The sequence below is a fragment of the Taudactylus pleione genome, unplaced genomic scaffold (assembly GCF_031769625.1).
Source record: "Taudactylus pleione unplaced genomic scaffold, aTauple2 ptg001576l, whole genome shotgun sequence".
Lineage (NCBI taxonomy): Eukaryota > Metazoa > Chordata > Amphibia > Anura > Myobatrachidae > Taudactylus > Taudactylus pleione.
Window position 1 is genome coordinate 238,018 of NW_028285973.1, and position 26,193 is coordinate 264,210.

Sequence of the window (26,193 nt, forward strand, 5' to 3'; positions counted from 1 at the left end):
TGTCCTGGCAGCTATCCCTATTCCGCACCTCCTCCTTGGTGGTTTCCCTCACTACGGCAGAGCACAGAAGTGACGGCAGCGTAGTAGTGTGGGAGGTGTATGGGTCCTGGCCTGCGTCTGTCTTTGTATTATGCCCCGCGGCTGTCATGTCTGGCAAAGGGGGTATGTCCAGGGCTAAGCCCAGAGGAGGGACATTGGCGAACGCTTTTGCCTGCTCAATATGCCACGTTCCCAGTGTGGGGCGGACGCCCAATGCATACATTTTTCTATTTTCTTACAATGGAAAACAATCCCCTATTGCCCCAATGCTTTGTGCCCCGTCACGGGCTCAGTACTGCACCTAGACCCCGATATGTGACTAATATTCCAGGGTATTACACATAGACCAGTGTCTGCGATTATTCCCAGCACGTTTCTGCTCCTCTTGGGATATTCTCCCCGATAATTTCATTATAATGTATGATGCCCAGATCTAGGGTAACGGTCGGCGCCTTACCCAACGCGTGCAGATTCTGTGTGAGGAAAACCTTCTGCAGAGGAGGAACATAGATGACGGCCATCTGCCCCAGGATGGACCCGATCACCGAGTACCAGAACATCCGGTTCCTGAAAATGCCGATCTCAAATATCGTTTTATTCTGCAATAGAAAGAAACCGTGTTGGTTACACTGGCAGAGTAAGTGCGGCTGATAAATAGCGCCTGTTCCCTACAGCCATTTTGTGGTCGGAGCCTATGCATCATCTTGGAACCAGCGTTCTAAAACACATTGGTGGTTTTTCCTAGTGTGGTCTATGCCAGTAACACGTATGTAAATGGGTCTGACCAAAGTATGATGTCACCATACCCTGCGCCATTTTACTAGCGCAGCGTTCCATCGCTGTGCTTTTATATTTCCTACTTTCTGTTTGGTGAGCGGCGCTGTCAGCATCTGTTAGATGTGGATTGGGGGGCTGCCCTCTCGATGTGTACATTAGATGTGGATTGGGGGGCTGCCCTCTCGATGTGTACATTAAATGTGGGTTGGGGGGCTGCCCTCTCGATGTGTACGTTAGATGTAGGTTGGGGGGCTGCCCTCTCGATGTGTACATTAGATGTGGATTGGGGGGCTGCCCTCTCGCTGTGTACATTAGATGTGGGTTGGGGGGCCGCCCTCTCGCTGTGTACATTAGATGTGGGTTGGGGGGCCGCCCTCTCAATGTGTACATTAAATGTGGGTTCAGGGGCCACTCTGCATGAGTTAGATGTGGTTGGGGGGCACTCTCAGCGTGTGCGTTAGATGTGAGTTGGGGGGTTGCTCTCTTGGCGTGCGTTAGATGTGGGTTGGGGGGCCGCTCTCTTGGCGTGCGTTAGATGTGGGTTGGGGGGCCGCTCTCTTGGCGTGCGTTAGATGTGAGTTGGGGGGCCGCTCTCTTGGCGTGCGTTAGATGTGAGTTGGGGGGCCGCTCTCTTGGCGTGCGTTAGATGTGAGTTGGGGGGCTGCTCTCTTGGCGTGCGTTAGATGTGGGTTGGGGGGCCGCTCTCTTGGCGTGCGTTAGATGTGAGTTGGGGGGCCGCTCTCTTGGCGTGCGTTAGATGTGAGTTGGGGGGCCGCTCTCTTGGCGTGCGTTAGATGTGAGTTGGGGGGCCGCTCTCTTGGCGTGCGTTAGATGTGAGTTGGGGGGCCGCTCTCTTGGCGTGCGTTAGATGCGGGTTGGGGGGCCGCTCTCTTGGCATGCGTTAGATGCGGGTTGGGGGGCCGCTCTCTTGGCGTGCGTTTGATGTGAGTTGGGGGGCCGCTCTCTTGGCGTGCGTTAGATGTGAGTTGGGGGGCCGCTCTCTTGGCGTGCATTAGATGTGAGTTGGGGGGCCGCTCTCTTGGCGTGCGTTAGATGTGAGTTGGGGGGCCGCTCTCTTGGCGTGCGTTTGATGTGGGTTGGGGAAGGAGCACCCAGCACGCGTTAGGTGTGGGTCGGTGCGCCTGTTACATGTGGGTTGTTACTGGGTTTTTAGGTTTTGAATATAAGACTATTATTAAAAAAAAAAAAAAAAAAAAACACAACTGGAGTTTACCAAAGATCGGCACGACAAGGCGTTGAACATGTCAAAGAACACAAAACAGGTGAATGTCATCGTTGTGGTTCTCGGGGTGACTTTACCGTCTGGGATCTGGATGTTGGAAGAAGAAAAGAAGTTATTCTATCTAACAGTGGAGACGGAGAGATGTGATCTCTTCTCTTCTTGTGCTCAGTCCTGCGCTATCAGATGCTCATAGATCCCCAAATCTACTCTTCACCTACTGGACCCTCTTAGGTCTAACACTCCACAGAGACTGAGGTGGTGAATGATCCGTCATTACTCTGCACGTGACACTGTGACCGCTCTCTCCTCAGGTGGGGGATAATTAGTAACTCAGCAAAATAGATTTACTCACCTCTGCATGAATAAAGAAATCCAGAAAACATGACCTGTTGGGGTGGTACTTGAGGACTGGAGCGGAGAGGCACTGGGCTAGACTGAACTTCCTAGCTAAGCGTTCCTCTGCTGTTCTGCTCTCAGGGCCTAATTCATTACGGATCGCTATAGCGTACGCAGACGGGCGATTGTTGCGTACTGCGCATGCGCTAAGGCACTACTGCGATCGCACTGCGAACACTGAGACCACTGTCATTGACAGGCAGTGAGCGTTCGGGGGTGGTCGGCAAACTGCAGGGGTGTCTGTCCGCTTGAACGACGTTACCTGCAAGCTATTCTAGCCAAATACCTCCCCCCTGCACAGTTCACACAAAACTTACATGTGTTCTCTGTCTACACTCCCAACAACCCGCAGCCTGCGGTTATAGCAATGCATGTAACAACATAAATCTTCTCCTGCACCGTATATTATGGAGATGACGCCCTCATTCCTGACGCTGCCAATGTGTATATTCCCTGCCGTACATAAGCGCTAACGAGAATAAGAGGCTGCGTCTAATATAGGAATGAGCCACGTCATGGAGTTTTAGATCTCGCCCTCGCTTTGGGAACTAGTCATTTAATCATTAATGGCCTTCCACCGCATTATTGCTGTTCCTGAAATTCTCTGTGCTGCGCGCTCCTCCAGCTCCTGTCCTGCCTCATTCTCTGCGGCTGATCATCTAGAAGTAATTATTTGGCAATTCAAATGTTCCAACCTCTTTCCAGAAGACGAAGAGTGTCCCGCTAATGATGATGGCTGCGGAGAGCAGGATCTTCAGGAGTAAGGCTTTGCTCAGTATCGACTCCTTGGCGTTCCGGGGGGGCTGCTTGATGGCGTCTTTGTCTACCGGCTCCACGCCCAAACTGGACACGGTGAAATAAAGGTTAATTCAGCCGACTTTTACTACACAGAAATATCTATAACCACAAGCAGCCCGGTAAGGGAGATTTACTAAGCTATGGACGAATGTTTCAGATACACCAACCAAATGATGGCAAATATCAGCCCGATGCTGGTGATTTCTCTGCTACCGGACCCCACAAACATTATATTTAGGGTTCACCTAGTGTTTCCCCTCACATCGGCTGCATGTATGATGCCCAGGTAGGTATGTATATACCGCATGTCCGCCACACTCACAGCTCTCAGTGATTATACACTGGGAAAGTTATTACATACATCAGGCAGGAACGGGGGTAACATCACTGCAGCGGCCGCTGACCCCAGTCACATAGCACTAGAACCGGGTGGGAAAGGGAAACGCTGTCACCTGTAATCCGCTGGCCCAGCAACACGACGTCAGCTGGTTACGTGTCGGTACCAGGGACAGCAGCTCCTTTGCATGAATGTGGCACAGCGGGAAGATACCGGTGACAGTCGGGTGCTGAGGGTGTTTGCAATGTGAATTTGGGGGAATTATGTGGGAGAGGCAGAAGCCATGGAGCACTGCTAAACAGAACCGTTTCCCCCTCCCAAATATTATACCCCTGCCCTCCTCCGATGTCTCTCCCCGTTGTGCTGGGCTCTGCGGGGGAATCCCTGGTGGGGTAATATTGGTGCCCTGCAGGAGCGGAGCTGAGTGCCCCGGGAAGAGGCTGCGCCTCGCTTACGGTGTTTGGGCAGAAGGGGATGGAGGCCGCGGCACTGCCGGATTAATCTGAGGGACTCCGCTGCCTATAATACGGTCATTGTATAACGGATGCAGCGGGGTATCGGTGCTGCGCAATGATAGGATGTGGATGATTGTTAATGAGACGTTTTCTCTATTATCTGAATTTCGCTTTGTTTTTAAACAACATATTTATCAAACAGCATTGAGAGGTGACAAGCGCCCGCCTGTAACGGCGTTATTACATACATTATATATAATGTATAGGCCAGTATTCTGCTATAGGGGCTTACCTCTGTGCCGGAGGCCCGTCCATTATAATGTTGATCCAGAGAATCTGCATGGCGTTCAGAGGGTTTGGCAGGTTCATGATGGTGGATAAAGTGATGAGACTTAGCGCAGAAATGCTCCTGTAACAGAATGAAGCGCAGTCACACACTTTGCATCCATTATAATACATAGCACCTTACACATTGTGTGGTTCCAATTATTCAGGGTCCTGACCATAGAAACCGCGCAGCGTCGATAAAAGCGAGCATCGGCCAGCAATGATACGGTAAGGTGAGGTCATAACACATGCGCTATATTAGATGGGGGGGTACAATATGATAATCAGTGTACAAATAACCAGGAGGATTACACTGGATGATAATCTTACACATAACCGTTTAGCGCGCAGCGTACTATAGAGTAACGATAGGGAACCTATAGACCTTTATTTGCCCCCTGTTACTCTCGTTATTGAGTTTTCCCTGTGTGCAATATTCTTGGCTATTGGTGGAAGCTTGTAGCAAGCAACCTTTCATATATGTAGGGATCTTTCTTTCATTCAGATGATATAATATCTTTTGTTGTAAATTCCTAGTCCCAGTACTTATTAGGTGATTTTGAGGGACGTTGTTTCTACAAACCGTATAACATTCGTTCATTGTACTTTAATATACAGTAATCAGTCTCTGGAGCATTACGCTGCCCGTCAGTAACAGACGTGTGATCTAGGTAAAGGGATTAGAGGCTTGGATAATTGCTAAACCTATACAGCTGTGTGAATGGTGGTGTATTACTAGTATTTGCTCTTAGATAATCGCTAGCATGTTCTATAAGAGCAAACACTAGTAATAAGGACCCCATACATCAGCAATTGACTGAAAAAGGGAAAGATTTTATACATAATCTATTGCAAATTGCACGATTGCTGCAATCAATTGCTGATGTATGGGGTCCTTATTACTAGTATTTGCTCTTATAGAACATGCTAGCGATTTTCTATTTCAACTAAATTCTAAATGCTATATTTATCAAAGTTTGATTTTGCATTCGATTTTATGTTCGATTTAGCTCTAAATTTCACCTGAAATCAAATCAAATCGAATGTGAAAATCCCACATTTGCTAATATTTGATTTTGGAATCCTTTTCTAAATATAATTTGATTTGGTTCGATTTAGAATGGAGATTTCTTGTTCGATTTTGCATGTCCAAATGGAACACAAAATCAAGCTTCAAATCCTCTGCTTCATTCTGGTGATTTTAGCATGAGCTGGTGTGAATTACATAGAAGCATAGACGGAACTCACTGATCTGTGCATGCATCTGTGTAAAAAAAAAAATGTGGGGGTCCCCCCCCTAAAAGCACAACCAGCACCAGGCTTTTCTGAGCCGGTCCTGGTTGTAAAAATACATGGGACAAAAGATGTATGGGGTCCCCCGTATTTTGCACAACCAGCACTGGGCTCAGTAATCCGGTCCTGGTTTTGGAAATATGGGGGACAAAAGATGTAGCAGTTACTAAAGGTCACCTGGCTCTTCTCACCGTTGAAGTCAATGGTGGGAACCACTCGCCTCTCAGCCAATGAATGTTCAAGCCCATGCATTTCTAAGTGAAATACCACAGCTGAGAGCTGTCATCTGGCAAGTACTGTCCTTACAGGATGGGTACTTATGTCCGTGGCTCTGGGACTTAGCGTTTTTTATATTTTAGGAAGATGTGGATGCTTACATGGAGAAGATTACTTGTCCAAGGATTGTAGGCGAGTATGTGTGTGGGAGTGTAATAAAGCTCTACATTCACAGTGGTTCTCTAAATTCCAGCATGTGGGGGAGGCTTGCTGAGACCTCTAGTTCTCCTGTAAAAGACAATGTTAATTAATCTATCTTTATACGCAATCAACCTGGCACCCACAGCCCAGGGGTGCCGGGAATAGCCCTGGGGTGCCCTGGAGAGGGCCCCCACCTCCCCATGGATCCCCAGCCTGGGCTGACTAGCCGTCAGGTATATTGCTTTGGCTGGGGGACCTGGTGAAAGGGTACCCCAGCTGTGACATTACACCTCTGCTAAAAGAGTCCGATGCTGGTTTTGGAAGATACGGGGGACCCCTACATCATTTGTCCTCCGTAATTCCAAAACCAGGACTAGCTCACTGATCAGAGTCCTGGTTTTGTAAAAAACAGGGGATCCCTACCTAACCCCCGGATTTTCACAACCAGGATTGGCTCAGAAAAGCCTGGTGCTGGTTGTGCTTTTAGGAGGGGTATACACACTTACCAATTTGTCTGACCAATGTGCCAGGCTTGACAGCTGAAATGGGCAGGAGATTTGAGCCGCCAATCAACACCAGGTCCAGCAGCATATGCACGGGCGATCAGCGGGTTGTCCATGCTCACCAGTAGATGTAGCTTTCAGATATACATCGGCTATCTGCTGTACACACCCAGCGATGCACTATAGATACAGTCAAGTGCATAAATATTGGGACATTGACTGAATTTTCAGATTTTGGCCTCTAGTCACCACCACAATGGCTTTGAAATGAAACAAACAAGATGTGCTTTACCTGCAGACTTTCAGATTTAATTTGAGGGTAATTACATCCAAATCAGGTGAACGGTGTAGGAATTACAATGGTTTCTATATGTGCCTCACACTTTTTAAGGGGCCAAAAGTAATGGGACTATCAACTCAAAAGCTATTTCATGGACAGGTGTGGGGTATTCCCTCGTTATTTCATTATCAATTAAGCAGGTACAAGGTCTGGAGTTGATTCTAGGTGTGACATTTGCATTTGGAATCAGTTGCTGTCGACTCTCAATATGAGATCCAAAGAGCTGTCACTATCAGTGAAGCCATCATTAGGCTGAAAAATCAAAACAAACCCATCAGAGTGATAGCAAAAACATTAGGTGTGGCCAAATCAACTGTTTGGAACATTCTTAAAAAGAAAGAACGCACCGGAGAGCTCAGCAACACCAAAAGACCCGGAAGACCACGGAAAACAACTGTGGTGGATGACAGAAGAATTATTTCCCTGGTGAAGAAAAACCCCTTTACAACAGTTGGCCAAATCAAGAACACTCTCCAGGAGGTAGATGTATAGGTGTCATAGTCAACAATCAAGAGAAGACTTCACAAGAGTGAATATAGAGGGTTCACCACAAGATGTAAACCATTGGTGAGCCTCAAAAACAGGAAGACCAGGGGGGTGTGGCCTGACTGGCAGCACTGTATGGGAGCTCCGTCCGAGGAAGCCTGTAAACCCCTTCCTCAGCATATAAAGGGGCTTCTTCTCCCCCCATATACTGGCTATAGTGGAGCTAAGTGCAGGGGAAGTGAAATTAGCCTCCCCGGAATCGTTGGTGCGGAGGCGGGAGACCAGCGGCCTTCTCGCGCCAGAAGCCGCGGCCTAAATTTTGGATCAACTGCCCGCAGCGGATCGTGGAGTGCCGCGCGGCTTGACGAAACTCCCCACGGGGCTATCCTACAGCCGCTGTCCCCCACCGGCCGACCTAATACCTCTGAGTGGATCTACTCACCACCCGGGTGCCGCGGATCGTGGCCTGGGGCTCCGGCGGGGTCCCGCGTGGCGCTGCTGTAACGGGCGCTGCCCGGCGCTCCTGGTCGCGGTGAGTGCGTCCCCTGGCCTCTACTTTCCTCAGCTGTGCCGGTTCTCTCCTCTCCCAGGGCTGCTGATAACCAGACTCCATTAGACGCCTCTGAGGAGGCCGAGGGCGCCATTTTGGATCAGGGCTACACGCCCATAACATACTTGCTTCTTGCTGGTTCTGCTCTTATCAACTTTCTGTATGCCCTATTCATTCCAATACTACCATCCCCCTATTGGATGAACATTGCATTCCTCTATATCTTCCTCATACCAGCATACATTGCTGCCATGTTTTTTCAGTGATTTACTTTCACATCCCTATGAGACCTCCACAGCCCATATTTACCTAATACTACACTGTTGGTAACAGTAACCATCTATCTTCTCATATTTGCTATACGAAGACGCCAGTATGCCCAACAAAAGAGGCAAGTTGTCTACTCTTGCGCCTCCTATTAAATTTGTAGCACAGAAAACCACCGATTCTTCCTCTACTGGGAAATCTCCGCTGACAACTAAGGTTGTTCCTTCTCCTGGCCCTGACGTCAACCTTGATATTTCTGCTGATGCTCCGCTTACTGTCCGCACTCTTCACCAAATGCTTCAGGCATTCCGCACGGACATTACCTCTGACTTTCAAGTGTCTATTAAGCAACTCACTACTGAAGTGACAGGTGTTGGAGATCGCACGAATAACTTGGAGACTAAGATGCAAGAACTAGTCTCTTCACATAATGACCTTCTAACCTCTCACAATTCGGCCCTCATGGAGTTGACGGCTGTCAAAAACAAATTGGCAGACTTAGAAGATAGATCCCGGAGGAACAACGTTAAAATTAGAGGCGTCCCGGAATCGGTATCGAATTCAGAACTCCAGTCCTTTGCTTTAAATATCTTTCAGAAACTATTGCCATCTGTAGAAGTTCGTGATTTAGTGATCGACCGTATTCATCGCCTACCTAAGCCCCGCTCAGCTCCAGCAGGTTCTCCCAGAGACGTTCTCCTGAGGCTTCACTTCTTTCACATCAAGGAAGAGATACTCAGGGCGGCACGTGATTCGACAGATGTGGAAGTCCTTAATAACCTACAGTTGTTTCCTGATTTCTCGATCCATACTATAAATACACGGAGGACATTCCAACCTCTTACGAAGGCGCTTCGGGATAACGACATCCAGTATAGGTGGGGGTTCCCGGTGAAGCTCCTAGTACGAAAAGATGGCTCGACATTTGTAATCTCTTCCCCGGAAGCTGGCGTTAAATTGTTAGCAGAATGGGAGATTCCGGTCTCGATCCCTACACCTTCACAAGCTCTCCCTATCCAATCGGAGTGGTCTCGAGTGGGATGAAGCCGATTTTTGCTGCCTTTTCTGAAATCCTTTCCATTTTTCTCTTTTTTTTCTCCCAACGTCAGAACTCTGTTTCTTCCATAGATACAGATTTGGATTTCTTTTGCAGTCGTTTCATGTTGATTCTTTTAGATAAGAACTTACTGATGTAAGGTCTGTTGTTGATTTACAACTTCTGTGTATTGTTCTGTTTAAAATAAGTGGTTTACTGTTTGACTAAAATAATCCCTTTCCCCTCCTCCTACCCTCTTTTCCATCATAATATGTATTGGGATTATCTCCCTGTTGTTAGGGTGGAGAGGGGTAGGTAAATATGTTATATCATTATATGTTTATATTATGTTTCATAATAGGTCTCAGGGATGGGTATTGTCACGACCCGCCCCACATGTTAACCATGTTGCCGTATTGTTTTCTCACGGCAACTACTGTGGCCCGATATACCGGGCCTTTTGGGTTCTCTATTTTTCTTTTTTACCTTGGTTTTTTATTTTTCTCCTTTTTTCTTATGTACATCTGTAACCTTTCTTTTTTGTTTTGTTGCCGTCTGACATATATACTTGGAGGAGCTTACATTATGCACTGTTTTCAATGTCCCAATGGTTAAGGTTCTTTCGCTAAATGTCAAGGGGCTTAATTCCCCACAAAAGAGACGCTTGGCTCTTTCTACTTTTCATTATCATAAGGCTAATATTGTAGCTCTCCAGGAGACGCACATCTCATCCTAAGCCCCCCCGTATTTAAGGATCACCGATACCCTGTATGCTATACGGCTAATAGCCCTCTCAAACGTAATGGAGTTGCTATACTGTTTCATGTTAACACCCCATTTGAGTTACATAGGAAAGTGGACGATGGGAATGGCAGGTTTCTTATTCTCATTGGGAAGGTTGAGGAGACTTTAGTCACTTTGGTATCTCTATATGCCCCCAATTCCCGACAGGTTCCCTTTTTACGAGACACCTTTGAGGAGATATCTAAAGTTAGACAAGGTGCTCTCATTTTGCTGGGCGACTTTAATTTAGTCCTCGATCCTAAACTAGACAGGTCCTCGCCGCAGGGACATTCCTCTTCCCCTCGTGAAACGGGCCCATCGTTGGCCTTTAAGAAATTATTGGCGGAATATGATTTGTATGACGCTTGGCGTACTTATCTACCTGATGAGAGGGATTATACCTTTTACTCTTCAGTCCACAATAGTTACTCCAGAATCGACCTAATCCTTCTAGATAAACGAACTCTACAATCTACTAAAAAGGTTAAAATCCTCCCTATTGCTTGGTCTGACCACGCGCCTGTCCTGTGGATTTGGAGTATAGGTCAACGCATCCCCTCTAGGCGTCCCTGGCGCCTTCCTGAGTATCAATTAAAAGACTCAGAGACTCTGCAGGCCCTAACTGATTCTCTTAAATTATATATTCAGACTAATTCCCCTACCGATACTTCTGTTTTCACACATTGGTGTGCCTTAAAAGCAGTACTCCGTGGTACTTCCATTCAATAAGGAGCTCAATTTAAGGCTCGCTCTCATGAATTACAGAATAATCTGGAAACGTCCCTTCGGTCCTTAGAGTCCCAAAATCAAACTCATCCCACTAGAGCATTGCGCAAACAACTCCAAGAAGTGCGAACACAACTCCAAAAGCTCTTTATGTCACGTATGCAGGCAGCTTTTTCGCGTTTACGACATAAGTTCTATACGGCCGGCAATAAAGCCTCCCGCCTATTAGCCCGGAAGCTGAGGGGCCAGCAAGCTCGCAATAGAATTAAATGTTTATTAACCCCCTCGGGAACGAAATGCCTTAATCCTCTTGACATTGCTAATTTATTTTCGGATTATTATGCGAAATTATATAATCTACGAGAGGATCCCTCAATCCCCCAACCTTCAGCTACTGTTATATCCTCTTTCTTAGATAACCTATCTTTTCCCTCCCTAGATGCGGACAACCTGGAGTCCCTGAACGCCCCTTGGTCCTTGAAGGAAATTCAGGAAGTCATTCAGAAACTACCCAGGGGCAAAGCCCCTGGTCCTGATGGCTTTTCAAACTCCTTTTACTCTGTATTTACTGAAGCCCTCTCCCCAATTTTGCTAAATTTATTTACGGAAGCTTCCGATATTGGATCCTTCCCACCCGAAATGGTAGAAGCACAAATTGTCACCATCCCGAAGCCTGGTAAAGACCCCTCTGAGAGTAAAAATTATAGACCCATCGCGCTCCTTAATACGGATGTGAAAATTTTTGCTAAATTAATCGCCAATCGTTTAAACCCACTGCTCCCCCGTCTGATACATCCTGATCAAGTTGGGTTTGTCCATGGGCGCCAGGCTCCTGATAACACCCGGAGGGTTTTGGATTTAGTGGAATGGGTATCGTTCAATAAGGGACAATGCCTTCTTTTATCCCTTGACGCTGAGAAGGCGTTTGATCGGCTTCACTGGGATTATATGCGTCAGGTTTTACATCGGTATGGATTTCGGGGCGATATTCTCCGATCCATTAATGCCCTTTATTCTGATCCCTCTGCTCGTGTCTTTAGTAACGGATTTCTCTCCTCACCCTTCTCAATCTCTAACGGCACAAGACAGGGGTGCCCACTTTCTCCACTAATATACGTGTTGGCCATAGAACCTCTTGCTCAAAAGATTCGACAATCATCTGAGTTCCCAGGGCTCTCTGTTTATGATACCTCCCATAAACTATGTCTGTTTGCAGATGATGTTTTGTTGTTTGTCACCGACCCGGAGATTTCGCTGCCATCGCTCCAAGGCATTTTAGATTCTTACAGCGCAGCATCCTATTATAAATTGAATGTTACAAAAACTGAAGCTTTACCTATTAATATCTCACCTTCTTATTTACGATCATTAAAGAGTCGTTATCCTTTTACTTGGAAGCAGTCTTCCCTATCCTATTTGGGAATTAATATACCTTCCTCTATTGATGGTGTCTTTACTGAAAATTATGCTCCCCTTTTGCTGCAATTGTCCTCTCTAGCCACTGCCTGGATGAGCCACGAGATCTCCTGGTTGGGCCGTATAGCGGCGTTCAAAATGATGCTCTTACCAAAACTGATGTACCTATTCCGTGCTATTCCATATGTTGTCCCAGGGAGGCTACTGCAACAGATGCGCCGCTTGATGGTTTCATATGTCTGGAAAGGCAAAGCTCATAAAATGGCTTATAGTCGCATGGTTCGTCCTAAACCTCAGGGAGGCCTTAATCTCCCTGACCTGACTAGATATCATGAAGCGGCCCTTCTTTCTCAAATATGTGACTGGTCTCTCCCTCCTGCAGTCAAACCCTGGGTTGATCTGGAGCATGCACTCCTGCGGCACTTTCCCCTCCCTGACCTTTTATGGATACCTCATAGATTGCGACCACAACTCCCTTTATTCCCTAAAACAATATTGGACACTTTAAAAGTTTGGTATAACAGTCTCTTGGCCCATTTCGACTTTGCCTTACCTACCAGAAATGTTTCCCTTCGGGCGCTGAGCAGGATCTTGCCTAATCTCAATTTGTCCTACTGGATGTCTTTGGGCATGGTGTCTTTCGCAGACTTTCTCTCCCCGTCCTCTTTAATACCATACACAGATTTGTGCATTAAGTACCCATTGGGATCATCAGTCTGGTTTTACTATCTCCAACTCACACATTGGTATGCTCTGATGAACACCGGCCCTACCGTATTCCAGACTCCACCACATCTAATTCTAAGTAAACTTAATAACCCCTCCTCTAGGGGTGCAATATCTTTTTGGTATTCCGTACTCTCCCCCATAGCCCCGACGGTTAAGTCCCCTGCTCAGCTCCGGTGGGAGGCAGATCTTCAACGTACCTTTACCTTCTCACAATGGGAGACTATCTATCTCTCTACCTTCTCTATATCTAAATGCACTAACCATATTGAAATGTATGTAAAACTTTTAAATAGATTATATTTGACACCCTCTAGATTGCATAAAATTTGGCCTACAGTCTCAAAGTTCTGTTGGCGTCTCTGTCATTCTGAAGGATCTATTTTTCATGTCTTCTGGGATTGCCCTGTAATACGCCCCTTTTGGGAGGAAGTGTTCAACCTTATTAAAGATGTCCTCGGTCTCACCTTAATCCCAGATCCTTCCCTCGCCCTTCTCCACTGGTACCCAATCTCTGTACCCAAATCTGACCGATATGTTCTTGGCCATATTCTGATTTCTGCTAAAGCTACTATCGCTCAGAGTTGGAAATCCCCTTCCCCTCCCCCATTTGCCAAAGTCATAACTAAAACACAATCCCATTTTGAAATGGAGACGGGGGAGGTTCCTCACTCTATGACTATTTCATCCCCTACTGTAAAATGGTATCCTTGGTATCTGTATGTCACAAATGGGGGAGCGCCACCCCTATCCCTACCCTCTCCGGTTCCTCAGGGTGCCTCTCCTTTTGATCTAAATGAGACTCCAGAGCGGGACTAGCACATCTAAGTACATGTTCAGGCAGCTATGGTTTCTTTATTGGTTCTCTTTTTTTTTTGTTTGATGTCTTCAAGTGTACTGTCACATCCTTTTATTTTATGTATGTTCCCCCCCTTTTTTTTCTTTCTGTACCCCATAAAAATTTTGTACTTTATTCAATAAAAATTTATTGATGAAAAAAAACAAAAAAAAAAAAACAGGAAGACCAGATTAGAGTTTGCCAAACAACATCTAAAAAAGCCATTACAGTACTGGAACAACATCCTATGGACAGATGAGACAAACATCAACTTGTACCAGAGTGATGGGAAGAGAAGAGTATGGAGAAGGAAAGGAACTGCTCATGATCCCAAACATTCCACCTTATCAGTGAAGCATGGTGGTGGTAGTGTCATGGCGTGGGCATGTATGGCTGCCAATGGAACTGGTTCCCTTGTATTTATTGATGATGTGACTGCTGACAAAAGCAGCAGAATGAATTCTGAAGTGTTTCGGGCAATATTATATGCTCATATTCAGTCAAATGCTTCAGAACTCATTGGACGGCGCTTCACAGTGCAGATGGACAATGACCCGAAGCATACTGCAAAAGCAACCAAAGAGGTTTTTAAGGCTAAAAAGTGGAATGTTATGCAATGGCCAAGTCAATCCCCTGACCTGAATCCGATTGAGCATGCATTTCACTTGATGAAGACAAAACTGAAGGGAAAATGCCCCAAGAACAAGCAGGAACTGAAGACATTTGCAGTAGAGGCCTGGCAGAGCATCACCAGGGATGAAACCCAGCGTCTGGTGATGTCTATGCGTTCCAGACTTCAGGCTGTAATTGCCGGCAAAGGATTTGCAACAAAGTATTAAAAAGTGAAAGTTAGATTTAGGATTGTTTAGTTTGTCCCATTACTTTTGGCCCCTTGAAAAGTGGGAGGCACATATAGAAACCGTTGTAATTCCTACACCGTTCACCTGATTTGGATGTAATTACCCTCAAATTAAATCTGAAAGTCTGCAGGTAAAGCACATCTTGTTTGTTTCATTTCAAAGCCATTGTGGTGGTGAATAGAGGCCAAAATATGAAAATTCTGTGAATGTCCCAATATTTATGCACCTGACTGTATATTGCCCGTTCCAGTGAACAGGTGATATAGCAGTGTGTATCCAGCTTAAGAATATGAATCTAATGGTGTCCCATACATTAGCGACGAATTGCTGCAATCCTGCAATGCTACAACCCAGGATCGCAGAAATCCAACATGTTGGATTTCGGCCATTTGATGATCGCAATCAAAAAATTATCGCAATTCTCAAATCTCTGACATTTAACAAGTGAAATGTCTGCGATCCGGCGACGGTTCGCAGAACATCGATGGTGGGAGATCGACGTTACCACCCGGAAACGCCGTCATTTCTCTTCGCATCGCGACAACAAGTCGCTGATGTATGGGCACCTTGACACACTGACTGGTATATTTCACATGCTATATATAGCAATTATCCAAGCTTCGAATCAGATTACCTAGCTCACACTTCCAAATTGAATAAACACAACTGAAATATCAGAGTCACATCAATTATTGAATGAATGCACCTGTGCTACTTTATGAGGCAACCTGTATATTAAGCAAAAGGAGATCAGCCAACACATCATTAGGCTGCCATATACTAGACCAGGGATGGGGAACCAATCTATGGGCTCGTTCTGTAACACGGGGGGTGAATGAGAACCCTGCCCTTAGGTAACACGGGGGGTGAATGAGAACCCCTGCCTTTAGGTAACACAGGGGGTGAATGAGAACCCTGCCCTTAGGTAACACGGGGGGTGGATGAGAACCCTGCCCTTAGGTAACACGGGGGGTGAATGAGAACCCTGCACTTAGGTAACACGGGGGGTGAATGAGAACCCTGCCCTTAGGTAACACGGGGGGTGAATGAGAACCCTGCCCTTAGGTAACACAGGGGGTGAATGAGAACCCTGCCCTTAGGTAACACGGGGGGTGAATGAGAACCCCTGCCCATAGGTAACACGGGGGGTGAATGAGAACCCCTGCCCTTAGGTAACACGGGGGGTGATTGAGAACCCTGCCCTTGGGTAACACGGGGGGTGAATGAGAACCCTGCCCTTAGGTAACACGGGAGGTGGATGAGAACCCTGCCCTTAGGTAACACGGGGGGTGAATGAGAACCCTGCCCTTAGGTAACACGGGGGGTGAATGAGAACCCTGCCCTTAGGTAACATGGGGGGTGAATGAGAACCCTGCCCTTAGGTAACACGGGGGGTGAATGAGAACCCTGCCCTTAGGTAACACGGGGGGGGGTGAATGAGAACCCTGCCCTTGGGTAACACGGGGGGTGAATGAGATCGCAGCACGTGGTTCCTGATCCCATCTGACTGCAATGTAAATGTAGATGGAGCAGTAACACATCTGTCTGTACATGGGGCCATTGTCCTCACTTACGTGCTGAGCTGGAACCGGACAAAGTTCTTGATGTTGTAAAATATCCCTTTCCCTTCCTCAATGGCGTTCCTGCAATGTATGACACAGACCGAGCGTTAGCGAGGAATCATGGACAGCGCACAAGCGGCTCTATAAAGTGCAATCACCGTAACAAGTTGTGTTATTACAGGCCGGCCAGGCTAACACACGCTCCAAATACCATATCAGCGCATTCTGCCACTTGTAGTTCCACAGTAGCTGAAGAGCAACACGCTCCCTACATCAGCCCTAGGTACATGTAATTATGAGATTTCACAACCCGCAATTTGAGGACTTTGAGGTATTTTGAGCAACTTACAAACCGATGGATTTATTAAAGCAGAACAGGCAGAAAATCGCTTTCAAAACCACCATTGACCCCCTCAGTATAATAAATATGATCTATGCCCCCTCCCCCATCATAATAATTAGCATTTCTGGCTCCTTCATAATAATGCAAATATCTGCTCCCTATTTATTTTATTAAATTAATACTTTTGCCATTATTAGTATAATATATAATATGTCCCTGTGTTTTCTGTAATGGATCCAAACTTTGCGCTGCTGTTTTCTTGATCTGACTTAGGGTCTCATTCAGACCCACTCACAAGCGGGTCGATGTAGAGGCCCAGCGCACGCGCAGCGGCCGCACTGCGCGTGCGCAAGCCCCGATGCGAGGGAGAAATTCTCAGCTTACACAGTTTTGTAAGCGGGGCGGGGTGGCGGCTTGCCAAATGGAGGCGTTCCCGACAGAACGCCTGCCGTTTGGGGGCGACCCCACTGACATCACTAATAGAGCCGGAAGCTCACTGGGGCTTGCGGCAGACGAGACCCTACCACAAGGGTCTCGTTGCAAGCCCCGATGGTCTTGACCATCGCGACCATCAACCTGGCCGATCCTTTATGTGACGTTCCTGAGGCAGCTCAGAGGCGGTTTATACGGAGCTGTGACGCCAAGTCTCCCATCATCATTGGGAAGAATCCGCATTGCGGCGTCCGGGCTCAGTGATGGGTTCCGCGGCAGGAAGCACAACGGAGGCAGCCTCACCGCTAAGGTAGCACGATCGTAACCATCGCCCCAGGTACGGTAATTTAGGAAGATGACTGACGTGGAGACACAACTGTATAAACACTGATTGGTATTGGATAGAGAAGTGTGAGAGTTACATGTGACCTGTTACAGCCACTCGTCATGTTCCTGAATATTGGGGGCGTCTCTAAAATACACTGCAATATAAATATGCTCCACATTTATCAACACTGCACTGACCACTGTTATTAGTGCCCCGAACGCCCCCCACCATGCACTCGGTCTATGTTGTCGGTGCGACTCTACCTTATATTATATAAAGCCATAATACCAGCTCACCAGGTCTCTCTCATTCATAATCGTATGTCCATGCACCATGTTATTCGCACCCAACGCGTTTCATCATCAGATTATGTCATCACGGGACAATGGCCCTCATTCAGACCCACTCGCGAGCGGCTGTCCGCTCGCAAGTGGGTCGATGGTCCCCACTTCGCATGCGCACGACGGAGGGAGCTCCGTCGTGCGCATGCGCAAGACTTCGCTCGGAGTGTCTCATCAAATGGGGCGTGCTGTCGATGGTGACTGACAGCACGCCCCCTTTGGTGGGCGTGCCTGCCAGACGGAGGCGTTCCCAAGGGAACGCCTACCGTCTGAAGCCGGCCCCACTGACATCACTAGTGATGTCAGTGGGAGTGATTTTGGCTCTGATAGAGCCAAAATCACTCCTGGCCTTGCGGTTGAGAAACCCAACCGCAGGCTTTTGCTCGCAGTTTCGATGGTCGCGATGGTCAAGACCATCGCGACCATCATTTTGCACGCTCGTATATGCTGTGGGTGGTGACCCACAGCTATACGAGCGTCCAGCAGGACGCTCCATATTATTGGAGGTGGGCACTGATTCAGAGCGAGCGCTCTGGTCAGAGCGTCTGGCTCTGAATCAGGGCCAATGTCCATTAGTGCCGGGATATAGACGGTGTGGCTATTAAATAATGTGACCTTACTTGTAAAAAATAAACCATACTGTGTGAGGTAAAAGAAAGTGGGGGGGACATTGACCTTGGACCCCTGCGTCGTAAAAATGCTTAGTTCAGTAAGCGTAGAGCAAACTGCGCCCACCAAATCTTTCCAAATGCTAACCAAGGCTTACGTGGGCAGTTGTATGTCAGGGGCTGTGCTGTATAGTAATAGCCTGCACGGTCCCAGTCCTGCATGGGGGAGCAGGGTGTAATGTGCGGTCTTTACGGTAAGTGCAGAGCAGAGGCTGTAACGCCTATTACTATACAGCACAGTGAGGAAAGAATATAAGAGACGTATTGTTTGGCCATAAGACAGCCGTCTCCGCGCGTCATTTCTACAATTACACTTGTGAGTGATCACGGAGAGCCGCAGTACAGTACAGATGGCGAGCGTTACAGAGATTATCCAGCACTACACATCCGGCTGTAGCCCTTAGTGCTGCTTAATGGAACGGAAATGTTCCTTGTCTCAGCTGCTCACTCAGAGTCAATATAGACTCAATGCAAACACTATAAGAGGTGCGACCAGACTGCGAGCACTTACTGTATTCCGGGAACCGAGCGTGCTGACCTATAAACTAACTGTCATAGCGCAATAACTGCTGAGCGTCCCCTGTAACGGATATACTAATATGTTACAGATAGGACTACTGACCTCTCTAGTCATCTGCAGAACATTGCTCTGCACCCTGACATACACAGTGATATATTCTGCAGATTATTACATTACTGACCTCTCTAGTGATCTGCAGAACATTGCTCTGTCCCATCTACCCCCTGACAGATACATAATGATATATCCTGCAGATTATTACATTACTGACCTCTCTAGTGATCTGCAGAACATTGCTCTGTTCCATCTACCCCCTGACAGATACATAGTGATATATTCTGCAGATTATTACATTACTGACCTCTCTAGTCATCTGCAGAACATTGCTCTGCACCCTGACATACACAGTGATATATTCTGCAGATTATTACATTACTGACCTCTCTAGTGATCTGCAGAACATTGCTCTGTCCCATCTACCACCTGACAGATACATAGTGATATATTCTGCAGATTATTACATTACTGACCTCTCTAGTGATCTGCAGAACATTGCTCTGTTCCATCTACCCCGACAGATACATAGTGATATATTCTGCAGATTATTACTTTGACCTCTCTAGTGATCTGCAGAACATTGCTCTGCTCCCTCTACCCCCTGAAAGACACATAGTGATATATTCTGCAGACTAGTACATCACTGACCTCTCTAGTGATCTGCAGAACATTGCTCTGTTCCATCATCTCACTAACAGATACATAGTGATATATTTTATCCACTAAACTTTGGGCCTGATTCAGACCCACTCGCGAGCGGCTGTCCGCTCGCAAGTGGGTCGATGTTATGCACTGAGCATGCGCACGACGGAGGGAGCTCCGTCGTGCGCATGCGCCAGACGTGACGATGAAGGAAAGTCCTTCGCTCGTTGTGTCTGATCAAAGGGGGCGTGCTGTCGATGTTGATTGACAGCACGCCCCCTTTGGTGGGCGTGCCGGGGGCATGCCTCCCTGACGGGGGCGTTCCCACGGGAACGCCTCCCGTCAGAAGCCGGCCCACTGACATCACTAGTGATGTCAGTGGGAGTGATTTTGGCTCTGATAGAGCCAAAATCACTCCGGAGCTTGCGGTTGAAAACATCAACCGCAGGCTCCGGCTCGCAGTTTCGATGGTCGCGATGGTCACGACCATCAAAATGCACGCTCGTATAGGCTGTGGGTGGTGACCTACAGCTATACAAGCGTCCAGGAGGACGCTCCATTTTCATGGAGGGCGGCCCTCATTCAGAGCGTGCGCTCTGCTCAGAGCGTACGGCTCTGAATGAGGGCCTTTGTTCCCTAATTTCAGGAATATCTGTATTTATTTAGTAAATCTTTTCCCACAAACAATTTCTCAGGAGAGCACCGTGGTCCATCCCTTGTACAGACAGAATGACAGAAGAGCGGGGGGGGGGGGGGGTCAGTAGCTTTTAGGAGATCTCATTTACTTACATGATCGTTGAGAAATCATCATCCACCAGGATCATGTCTGCCGCCTCCTTACTGACATCTGTGCCCGTTTTCCCCATCGCCACACCAATATCAGCCGACTTGAGAGCGACAGCGTCATTCACGCCATCCCCGGTCATGCCAACGATGGCGCCTGTGCGCTGCAGAGCCTGAGTATACACAGCAGAACTATTACATGCGCTGCAGAGCCTGAGTATACACAGCAGAACTATTACATGCGCTGCAGAGCCCGAGTATACACAGCAGAACTATTACATGCGCTGCAGAGCCTGAGTATACACAGCAGAACTATTACATGCGCTGCAGAGCCTGAGTATACACAGCAGAACTTTACATGCGCTGCAGAGCCCGAGTATACACAGCAGAACTATTACATGCGCTGCAGAGCCTGAGTATACACAGCAGAACTATTACATGCGCTGCAGAGCCTGAGTATACACAGCAGAACTTTACATGTGCTGCAGAGCCCGAGTATACACAGCAGAACTATTACAGCAGAACTTTACATGCGCTGCAGAGCCTGAGTATACACAGCAGAACTTTACATGCGCTGCAGAGCCCGAGTATACACAGCAGAACTATTACATGCGCTGCAGAGCCTGAGTATACACAGCAGAACTATTACATGCGCTGCAGAGCCTGAGTATACACAGCAGAACTATTACAGCAGAACTTTACATGCGCTGCAGAGCCTGAGTATACACAGCAGAACTTTACATGCGCTGCAGAGCCTGAGTATACACAGCAGAACTATTACATGCGCTGCAGAGCCTGTGTATACACAGCAGAACTATTACATGCGCTGCAGAGCCTGAGTATACACAGCAGAACTATTACATGCGCTGCAGAGCCTGAGTATACACAGCAGAACTATTACATGCGCTGCAGAGCCTGAGTATACACAGCAGAACTATTACAGCAGAACTTTACATGCGCTGCAGAGCCTGAGTATACACAGCAGAACTTTACATGCGCTGCAGAGCCCGAGTATACACAGCAGAACTATTACATGCGCTGCAGAGCCTGAGTATACACAGCAGAACTATTACATGCGCTGCAGAGCCTGAGTATACACAGCAGAACTATTACATGCGCTGCAGAGCCTGAGTATACACAGCAGAACTTTACATGCGCTGCAGAGCCCGAGTATACACAGCAGAACTATTACATGCGCTGCAGAGCCCGAGTATACACAGCAGAACTATTACATGCGCTGCAGAGCCTGAGTATACACAGCAGAACTTTACATGCGCTGCAGAGCCCGAGTATACACAGCAGAACTATTACATGCGCTGCAGAGCCCGAGTATACACAGCAGAACTATTACATGTGCTGCAGAGCCTGAGTATACACAGCAGAACTTTCTACTTCAGGGTCCATAGGGGGTCCACAGGGTTGACCTTGGGGTATAGCTGGATCTGGATCCATGGGCACCACGCAGTTAAAGCTTTGCTGCTCCCAGGATGCACTTGGGTCCGTCCTCCTCTATACCCCGCCCCCGGCCACAGGCACCTCAGTTTTAGTTGGTGCCCGGCCGGAGTCGGATCACCCTGTCGCAGTGGGGCTGCAGGAGCAGCCCCTAAGCTTTATTTTAAAAGAGACATTTTTTATTTTTTTCTACTTTTTTTACACTTTTAGAGCGGCAGCATCAGACTGTCCTTTAGGACGTCCACGCTGCCGCTCCTTCTCCCCGCTGGCGCCGCGACGCCAGTACAGCTCTGGGGATCGCGGCGGGACCCCAGAGCCTGTACTAGCCGGGCACTGGGGACTCCCTTGACTGCTGCCGGACGCGACGGGGATCAGGTAAGCCGCGGGTCGCCGCGTGCGGCGGCCCGCGGATACTTTGTATGCAGTCAGAAGCCTCCGGTCTCTGGGGACAGACCGGAGGCGCTAGCGGCGGCGGCGGGCTCCCCCTCAATTGAGGAATACCCCGCGTGTCCGCTAGACCACCAGGGTAACAGGCTGGTAGCAGGACTGGCAACCCGGGGGTTAATTGCTAGCCAGGGGAGGCAGCCTTCCCTGGCTAGCGGCTCCTCCCCTCAGCTCAGCGCGCCTTTCAACAAGCAGTCTGGCGTCGCTGAGCTGCTCTTATCTCTCGGCCACTCCTCTGAGGTCTCCGGCGGCCATTTTCTCTGGCAGGCATCGCAGACTCCCAGGCGGTATCAAGTGGACCGGTCCCCCTGTGTACCTCTCTCCTGCTAAAGGACAGTGTACACAGCGCTATAGCCCTCCCAGACACTGAATCTGGGAGGTTGATTGTAGCGGAAGGTGCAGTGAGTATAACTTTTTTGCATTGTATGTGACTATTGCTAGTGCTGCCTGTCTGTGACTTATTCTCCTTGCTGTCAGCTTATAACTATCCCTTTCCTTCTCCTACGGCCCGGCAGGTGTGTGGGGGAAGGGTGTTTTTCTGAGACCCTCACATATAAATCACGTATTAGTGGGGTCAGTTACATACTGTTGTGTGCTACACAGTACCATATCTGGCCTGTTGTGTCGCATACTGGTGAGTGCGCGGGTGTTAAAACCGTAATTCCTCTGGTGATACCTATTTCTTGTGATTTACGGTATCATGTCTGATGAGGAGACTGAGCGCTCTGTGGCTCCTGTGTTATTTTCCTGCAGACGCTGTGCTGCTGGAGTTGATGGGGAGGACTTATCTCAGGATGGTCTGTGCGGGCGGTGCCAGCTGGTACCGGGCCCCTCCAACCCCCCTGTATCACAGGACCCTCCTTGGGCAATGTTTTCACAGGTGCTGGCGTCTATTGCGGACCGGTTATCGGTCCCATCAGCGGTCCCTTCTAGGGCGTTGCCGCAGCCCACCATCCCCCATTCCCCGGGTGTTCCACAAATGTTGCCGTCTCCCCCCGGGGCCCAGACTGTGGGTCCTTACTCGGGACTGCCTGTGTATGTGCAGTCTTCCCCAGGGACGCGTCAGTCTGTAGTGCCTTTGCAGAGTTTTGCTCCGACGGCTCCTCCGCCTTGGGTGGATGTTCTCTCCAGCTCCGTACAGAGTCTGGCGGCTTCATCCTCGGCGTTTCAGTCCATGTTGCAAGGTGATGTGCCACCAAGGGCGTCTAAACGTCCGGTTGTGAGTTCACTAGCTGCGCAGTTGTCGGACTCGGAAGTGTCCTCAGATGATGGAGAAATCCATGAGGACTCTGACTCTGATGTCATGGGGCAGGAGGTGGAAGCTAAGTCCTCCATTAATGTTCCAGCCTTAGTTAGGGCGGTGCGGGCTATCCTACATGTTGAGGATGATGCGCCGGCTCCTAGGTCGAAGTTTCCTAATTTTAAAAAGGCCAAGGTGACTTCAACTGTGTTCCCCCTGTCTGATCAATTATCGGATCATATGGCGGCGGCCTGGCAATTACCCAGTAAGAGGTTCCATCCACAGAAGAGGTTGGCGGCGAACTATCCTTTTCCTGAAGCTCATTGCAGGAAATGGGAGACTCCGCCGGCGGTGGATTCCCACGTTATCCGCTTGATCAAAAGCGCGACGCTGCCATTGCCGTCTATCTCCTCTTTGAAGGATCCCACGGACAGGAAGGTGGAGACTTGTTTAAAGTCCATTTATTCTCTTTCCGGGGCGGTGGCTCGCCCGTCCATGGCTATCTCCTGGGTGGCTAAAGCCATTGAGGCATGGGCCAATGCCTTGGAGGATACCTTTCCTGATGAGGCTCCGGATATCCAGAGAGCGTTAGTGGGACAGATGCGGGATGCAGCTTCCTATATTGGGGAAGCGTCTTTGGATGCCAGCCTGCTCACTTCTAGGGTGTCGGCTGCAGCGGTGTCTGCTCGGCGCTCCCTGTGGCTGAGGTCCTGGAGGGCTGATGCAGATTCAAAAAAGGGTCTGGAGGCCTTGCCTTTTAATGGTGATTTACTATTTGGTCCGGATTTGGACAAAATAGTGGATACTTTGGCTAAGTCCAAGTCGGCTTTCCTCCCTTCGGCCTCTGCGCCGGCTAAAGTGAGGAGCTCTGCCTTTCGGTCCTTTCGGGTTCAGGGTAAGGCCAAGGGCCAGTCCTTCCCGAGACATTCGGCGACCAAGGCCGCACCCAAGCCCAAGAAGCAAGCATGGAGTGCTCGGCGCCCTTCTTCCAAGCAGGAGGATAAGCCTGCTGCCTGATGGGACGGGCCTCTCTCTGGGGGACCCCAGAGTGGGAGGCCGACTTCTCCAATTCGCCCAGTGTTGGCACAATACCACCACGGATGCCTGGGTTCGAGAAGTAGTCTCTCAGGGGTACGCCCTGTCTTTTCGGTTCAGGCCGCCCCACCAGTTTTTCTATACGAGTCCTTCTCTGGACAAGACCAAAGCTGGTCAGATTCAGGTAGCTATAGAATCCTTGCTACAAGCAGGGGTCATTGTTCCCGTTCCGCAGTCAGCGCGGGACGGGGTACTATTCTACTCTGTTTCTGGTACAGAAACCCAATGGTTCTCATCGCCCTATCCTGAATTTGAACTCTCTGAACAGATACCTCACAGTTCCCAGGTTCAGGATGGAAACGTTACGTTCCATCATTCTGGCGATGGAACCCGGGGATTATATGGTCTCCCTCGATATCCAGGACGCCTATCTCCATGTGCCCATAGCACCGGCACATCAGCGGTATCTGAGGTTTGCTATCCTGAACCATCACTACCAATTTCGGGCGTTGCCTTTTGGCCTTTCCACGGCTCCGAGGGTGTTCACCAAAGTGATGGCAGTTATGGCTGCCCACCTTCGGGGTCAGGGTCTACGTCTGTTGCCGTACCTGGACGATCTTCTGCTGCTGGCGAGCTCCCCGGAGGTGCTTCTTCGACATCTCCACCTGACCATTGCTTGTCTTCAAGCACACGGGTGGTTGATAAACTGGAAGAAGTCCTCCCTGATTCCATCACAGCGGATGGTTCATTTGGGAGCCCTGCTGGATTCTCGTCAGCAACGGATTTTCCTGACTCCGGAGAAGGTCTCCTCCCTGCAGCTGCGGATACACAGTTGCCTGAGCAGTTGCCGCCTGTCGGTCCATTCAGCTATGAGAGTTCTGGGGTCCATGGTGTCGACATTCGACATGGTGGAATTTGCCCAGTTCCATTCGCGGCCCCTGCAGGGGCTGATTCTATCGGAATGGAACGGGTTACCTCACCGGATCCGCTCTCAGATGCTGGTGTTGTCCCCGGAGGTTCGGCAGTCTTTGGCTTGGTGGCTTCAGACGGCGCATCTGGTCGAGGGGCGCCCCTTTTGGATCCCGGACTGGGTCCTGCTCACGACGGATGCAAGTGTCCGGGGTTGGGGGGCAGTGACCGGCTCATTATCGCTTCAGGGTCGTTGGTCCGCGGAAGAAGCACTTCTCCCCATCAACATCCTGGAACTGCGGGCTGTGTACAGGGCCCTGCAGTCGTCCGGCCCCGCTCTTCACGTAAGGGCGGTTCAGGTGCAGTCCGACAACGCCACCACGGTGGCGTACATCAACCACCAAGGGGGAACTCGCAGTCGGGCAGCAATGTCGGAGCTGTCTCGCATTCTTGCTTGGGCGGAGTGTCACGTTCCAGCGATCTCGGCAGTCTTCATTCCCGGAGTCCTCAATTGGGAGGCGGACTTCCTCAGCCGTCACGACGTGCATCCCGGGGAATGGTCGCTTCACCCAGAGGTGTTTCAGCTACTCGTGGACAGGTGGGGGCTGCCGGAGCTGGACTTGATGGCCTCCCGTCACAATCACAAGTTGCCCGTTTACGGGTCAAGGACAAGAGGACAAGAGACGCAGGCGCCTGTCTGGTAGACGCTCTGTCGGTGAAATGGACGTTTCACCTGGCGTATCTGTTTCCTCCGATATCCCTGCTTCCTCGGGTTCTGCGGAAATTCAAGCAGGACGGCGGCACGCTCGTGCTGGTGGCTCCGG

The 26,193-nt window shown here is 49.0% G+C and overlaps 1 protein-coding gene across 1 annotated transcript in view; it reads right to left on the bottom strand.

The window, feature by feature from the left end:
- Window positions 1–398: 398 nt before the first annotated feature.
- The window catches only part of LOC148442272 (calcium-transporting ATPase type 2C member 2-like), a 183,279-nt gene continuing 157,484 nt past the window's right edge, over window positions 399–26,193 (bottom strand). Inside the window, 6 exon segments of the mRNA XM_088464101.1 lie at window positions 399–638; window positions 2,051–2,146; window positions 3,151–3,298; window positions 4,338–4,454; window positions 16,188–16,256; window positions 20,296–20,462. Of these exon segments, the coding sequence (XP_088320227.1) occupies window positions 399–638; window positions 2,051–2,146; window positions 3,151–3,298; window positions 4,338–4,454; window positions 16,188–16,256; window positions 20,296–20,462 (837 nt within the window).